Source organism: Leptonychotes weddellii, unplaced genomic scaffold (genome assembly GCF_054177405.1).
Source record: "Leptonychotes weddellii isolate Sample4059 unplaced genomic scaffold, ASM5417740v2 HiC_scaffold_8014, whole genome shotgun sequence".
NCBI lineage: Eukaryota > Metazoa > Chordata > Mammalia > Carnivora > Phocidae > Leptonychotes > Leptonychotes weddellii.
The window spans coordinates 75-5,771 of record NW_028050631.1 but is presented as its reverse complement, the minus strand read 5'-3'; the positions used below and the strand labels follow the sequence as shown (position 1 = coordinate 5,771).

At 42.0% G+C, this 5,697-nt stretch overlaps 1 protein-coding gene across 1 annotated transcript; it reads left to right on the top strand.

Moving 5' to 3' along the window:
- The first annotated feature begins 237 nt into the window (after positions 1-237).
- LOC102738921 (large ribosomal subunit protein eL34) lies at positions 238-4,889 on the top strand. Its single transcript, XM_006727187.3, has 5 exons — positions 238-287; positions 1,694-1,767; positions 1,849-1,948; positions 2,248-2,351; positions 4,753-4,889. Exons 2-5 carry the CDS (start codon positions 1,703-1,705, stop codon positions 4,835-4,837), a joined length of 354 nt encoding a protein of 117 aa, XP_006727250.1. The 5' UTR covers positions 238-287; positions 1,694-1,702; the 3' UTR covers positions 4,838-4,889.
- The last annotated feature ends 808 nt before the right edge of the window (positions 4,890-5,697 follow it).

Below are 5,697 nucleotides of genomic sequence, written 5' to 3'. Positions count from 1 at the left end.
AGCTCCCTTTGTCATTTGCATTTGTTTCTACAGCGATTCCCAAAAGAGCTTTATGCGGCTCTGTTGTGGACTGCTGACGGGCATCCAAGCCCCCAGGCAGGGACGGCACGCCAGTTGCCGTACAACATGGCGGCGCTATGCATCTCCCGCCCATGGAGGGGAGCTGAGTGGCATCCGTACTACAAGGCGGCGCTGGTTCTGACGTAATTTCCCGTCCGACGCAATCATAGTTAACCTTTAAACTTGCAAGCACTTCCCTTTTCCTCTTCCGGGGACGGTGTCCGTAGGTATGGTTGCTTTTTCCTTTTCCGTATTGCTACTCCCTCTACAATCGGCTGCCATCCGGGGAGTTGGGGGAGCCAGGATCTCTCAGCCTCAGCCTTTTGAACTGGCGTGGGGATAAAGGTTCAGGAGGAGAGCTGGTGGTGAGCAGGTCCTCGGATTTTTAGCTTCGGACAGCCGTCAAACCGGATCTCCCCTCCGGAGCCGGGAGTAGCCGGAGCTTACCGCTCGGGGCTTTGCCGCCTTCTAAGTTGCGTTTGGGGACCCACGAGTTGTGGTCCGGCTGGTTGAGACTGCGAAATCGCAGAACATTTTCATATCTTAGGCCCACGTTTTATCATTGGACCTGTAGATGTGTTCAGGCTTGGGGAGGGCGGACGACCAGCATGTTCGGGTCGTTATTTCAAAATGTTTTCATTTCCAAGGCCAATACCAAGGAAGATAAAATGTTAATAGGGAGTATTCTGTCTTGGTTTTGGGGCTGTTAACGGAATGGGGGCTGTTTGGATCTCTCGCATTGGCCTTCGGTGTCCCTTTTGGTGTCTGACAATTATGTTTTAGTGTAATGTTAGTAAGGAGCTTATAACAACAAATGCAGGCTATTTTCTTTTACATGTCGTGTGATGAAGTGATTACGAAGTTTGAGATAAAAAAAAAAATGAGGATTCAAGTCTTGTTTACGTTTTCATGTTACTTTGAGTGGTTAACTGAAAAACGGCTCCTGTGCGTACTTGCATAATCGATTAGCTAAGTGACCTCATTCAGCAGTATTATTTCCAGTTGATAAATGAGGAAAAAACCCCAGATGCCATAATTCAAAGACACTTTGATGCCAAAATATTATTTGGCGCTTGACTTGTCCCACATGCTACTTTGGGGCAAGACGCTGATTCTTGAGCATCTTTTATGTGACAGGCACTGCAGTAGGTTGAGCAGGTTAGCTTATGTCATTTAATCTTGATGACAGCCGTGGGAACTCAGTAAAAATCTATTTTAGAGACAAGGAGGCTAGCTAGCCCCTTGTGCAGTATATTCCAGGAGATGGCATAAGTGAGGATTCAACTTGTGTGTTCAGGCGTGGTTTTCCTTTAAAAACTTCTAAATTTACCTGTTACTAGCATTTTTCTGGACACCACCAAACAGAATCAGACTTACTGAGGAATAAGTCTGGCAAATTTTAACGAAGTACCATCATTGATTACTATCAGGAAAACAAACATGGGCCTCCTAGCATTCTTACCAATCACTTTTAAATATAAGTAGTTTTAAAGTATGGAATTCTTTTCATAAGATACTTTAAGGATTATTGTATATAAGAATATGTATATGGAATGTATATATTATGTGATGCTGTTTTGTTGTGAGGTTTGAATTATTTCTACAATGCAGTTTTATTCCATTCTTAATTTAGACATTCAGAATGGTCCAGCGTTTGACCTACCGTCGTAGGCTGTCCTATAATACAGCCTCTAACAAAACTAGGCTGTAAGTATTTCTAAAATTTAAATTCATATTGTTGTTCACTCTGCAGAATGCTGAGCTTTTCCCTATTATCTCACTTCCTAGGTCCCGAACCCCTGGTAATAGAATCGTTTACCTTTATACCAAGAAGGTTGGGAAAGCACCAAAATCTGCATGTGGCGTGTGCCCAGGCCGACTTCGAGGAGTAAGTGATCCTTCTGCTCTGAATAACAAGAACTAGTGAGCATAATATTTTGGTAAGGGAATGAGCGAAGGAGAGGTCACCGCTAGGAAGGTTGAGAAGTACTTAAGCATCCATGATCCAAGTCTGTCAAGAACATAGACTTTTAAAGCCTGTGTGACAGATACAGTGAAATGCCTTTCAGATAAATCAGTATATCATTTCCTGTTCTGACCTGGTTTAGTGTTTATACTTGTCACATGTTGAATCCAGGACAGTTTCTGTTAAAGCATCACAAAATAATCTCAACATTGACTTTGCAGGTTCGTGCTGTGAGACCTAAAGTCCTTATGAGGTTGTCCAAAACGAAAAAACACGTCAGCAGGGCCTATGGTGGTTCCATGTGTGCTAAGTGTGTTCGTGACAGGTAAATATAACGTTCTTAAATGCATGTGTCTGTTCCATTGCATGCTAATCATAGAAGACTGGTGAAATTTAAATTAAAGTTGCATATTTTAGAATCCTCTAGACTAGGGATAATTGGTGCTGTAAAACGAATAAATGATGCTGGTTCAAATTAATTCACTTGCGATTTGGGGGCATCCTTATGCTAGATGTAGAAATAGGGGAGGCAGGTAAACTATTAAGTTGTCAGATGGGTAGATGGAGAGCAGAAGGTCTTAAAAGTGGGAACAAAACAACTACATGTAGTTCTAGTGTGGCTGGAGCAGAGTGTTGTAGGAGGTGATAGACAAGAGGTGGAAGTCACAGATCATGAAGGCCCTTACAAGACAGATTTTTAGCTTGATCCTTAAATATGGAGGGATTGATGGGTTTCGAGCAGGGCCGGGAGACCTTTGGTGGGCTAGAAACTAAAACTGCAGCAGGATGGATAGTAACCACATTCGTTCAACAAAAGGTGAGTGCTTGGGAAGGCGAGGCAATGCCACCTGCATTAAGACCTAAAGGCTTGGTGGGGAGGGTCATAGGAGATGAGCATGTTCCAGGTAGAGGATGTGACTTGGGTATGTGAAAGAATTGGTAGTGGCCTAGGTAGGAGTGGAAACAGTGGCATTTATGATGGTAACATTTACTGGGCATTTTAATGATGAACATTGTCACAGGTCCATCAGGGAGGGGTTTCTATTCTATTTTTTGTGAGGAAACCAAGGCTTTTTTTTTTTTAAGATTTTATTTATTTATTTGACAGAGACACAGCGAGAGAGGGAACACAAGCAGGGGGAGGGGGAGAGGGAGAAGCAGGCTCCCTACTGAGCAGCGAGCCCGACGCGGGGCTCGATCCCAGGACCCTGGGATCATGACCTGAGCAGAGAGCAGACGCTTAACGACTGAGCCACCCAGGCGCCCCGAAACCAAGGCTTGTTTAAATTCTCATAGCCAGTAAGGGGCAGCACTGGGATTCATTCTAGGTTTTATTGAGACCCTTGCTTTTAACCTCATTGATTTTATAAACATGAATTGCCTCTAAAGACTTAAGTGGAAGGATTTGTGAGGTGGTTGGTCTTCACAAGTTAAGGAACTGGTTCAGAAAGTGGGTTGCCTCCAGTTTATTCAGCTAGTTCTATAAAGTGGTTGAGCTCAGTTTCTTAACCAAATCTGGCACCAAACTTGCAAGTTCACTCTGCCTTTCAGGAGTTAATTTGTAAGGGGATGGTAAGGCATGTTACAGTAATTCAAATACAGGGTAAATGGAACTTCCATGAAATACAAAAAAACTGAACTATGAAGTTTAGAGGAGAAATTACTTCCAGGTAGCTGGAACTCTGGGAATGGTATTTGAGGTGGTACCTGAATGATAGGTAAATGTTGGCCAAGAGGTTGAAAGGGCATTGTAGGCAAGGAATGTAGAGGACTGAGAAATGAGATTGAAAAGGTACATTAGAGATGAGAGGGTCATGAATTGGTTTTAAGCGAAAGGGGTTTGGTTTTTTACTCCTTGTTCCCAGACTTTGCTAAACATAATCATGGGCACGTTTATTAAAAGTACGATTTACAGGCCCTAGCTCTTAGAGATTTGGGTGTAGATCTGCTGGTAGGCTATAGGTTAGTATTAGCTGTGACTCTGAGAGGAGTCTGGTCTCTCTGAGTAAGTTTAGGGGATTTTTAAGGGTCCTGAGTGAGAGTGGCATCAGTTGTGTTTCTATAGTGTAATTAACATTGGGGAGATTTGAAGGAGTCCAAAATCCCAGGGATTTTAGGCTGCGTTTAATATAATTAGATAACCAGGGGACCAGTAGGAGTATAAGTGGGACAGGTTTTTGTGGGAATTTGCTTTCTCTGTGGAGGTAACTTTGCTTTTAACAAGTGGTAGTGACTACCTGCTGTTTGTCAGGTCCTAGGCACTGTAATAATAGTGATTAATAAAATGTACTTCCTCTCTAAATGGAGGTTCAAAGTACAGAAATTGCAACTCCTTCCAAGTTTAATCTTCATAAAGCCTTGTGAAATGGGTATGAACTTACTGCTGTACCTTACAGCAGAGAAGGTAACTTGCTAGTTACCTAGCTAGTAAGTAGCAGAGTTGGCTCCAGACAATCAGACTGCAGAATCGTTACACTTGAGAACGTGCCTCTTGCTGATAGCTTTTAACCCACCATTTTGGTTCTGCACACATTAATTCCTTCATGACTCAGAAGAGGGCAGGTGCAATTACATAGAATTGAGGGATTATCCTGCTTTAAATGCCAGCGTAGGAAGGAGACCTTCAGCTAAACGAGTCTAGCCATCTAATTTCAGCTCTAAGTGTTTTGTCTGTACTTGCAGGTTTCATTTACTTTTAAGTATTCATTTAATATTTTTCTTTCTAGGATCAAGCGTGCTTTCCTTATCGAGGAGCAGAAAATCGTTGTGAAAGTGTTGAAGGCCCAAGCACAGAGTCAGAAAACTAAATAAAAAAATGAAGTTTTTTTGAGTAATAAAAAAAATCAGAAGGCTTGATCTGTTATTGCTGTTGTAATTTGTTAGTATACCTGTTTCTATGTGGTGTTTGGGGATTCCATGATTTTTAGGTGATTACTTTTTCTGAAAGACAGGAATTGGAGGTCAATGATAGGTAGAATTTTTTGATGGCAGCTCTGGAAGACTTGGGATGGTTTGAGAAGAGTGGCCCTTAAAATACCTGGACTCTTTTTTTTTTTTTTTTAAGATTTTGTTTATTTGACAGATCACAGGTAGGCAGAGTGGCAGACAGGGAGAGGGAGAAGCAGGCTCCCCACTGAGCAGAGAGTCTGATTGGGGACTCGATCCCAGGACCCTGGGATCATGACCTGAGCCGAAGGCAGACGCTTAACCTACTGAGCCACCCAGGCGCCCCTGGAAGTTTCTTTTAATTCCACTGAATCATTTCCATAGAATCTCCTTCACCAACGTTGATAGGACAGAAATGACAGTGTTCAATAAGTTACTTGAAATGGAATCTTTTTTACACCATCTTACTTAAACTTTCCATTTCCTTGGTTCACTTCAGTTCAAAATGGTCTATTTTGGAGAGCTCAGAACATATTCAGCAAATAATGAGCTCTTGTATACAAAACTTCATGTCATGGGTCTAATGAAATTCAAATTCTGGTTGATTGTTGAATTTATAATCAGTTCAGAAAATTAAAATAGCAGACCTTAGTTACATTCTTGAAAGCTATGTAATATTGTTTCTAACAACTCTTAATAATACAAAAGTATGTAAAGATAGTAAGGATAGCTCATTCTTCAGAGTGCTTAGACTGGGGCGCCTGGGTGGCTCAGTTGGTTAAGCG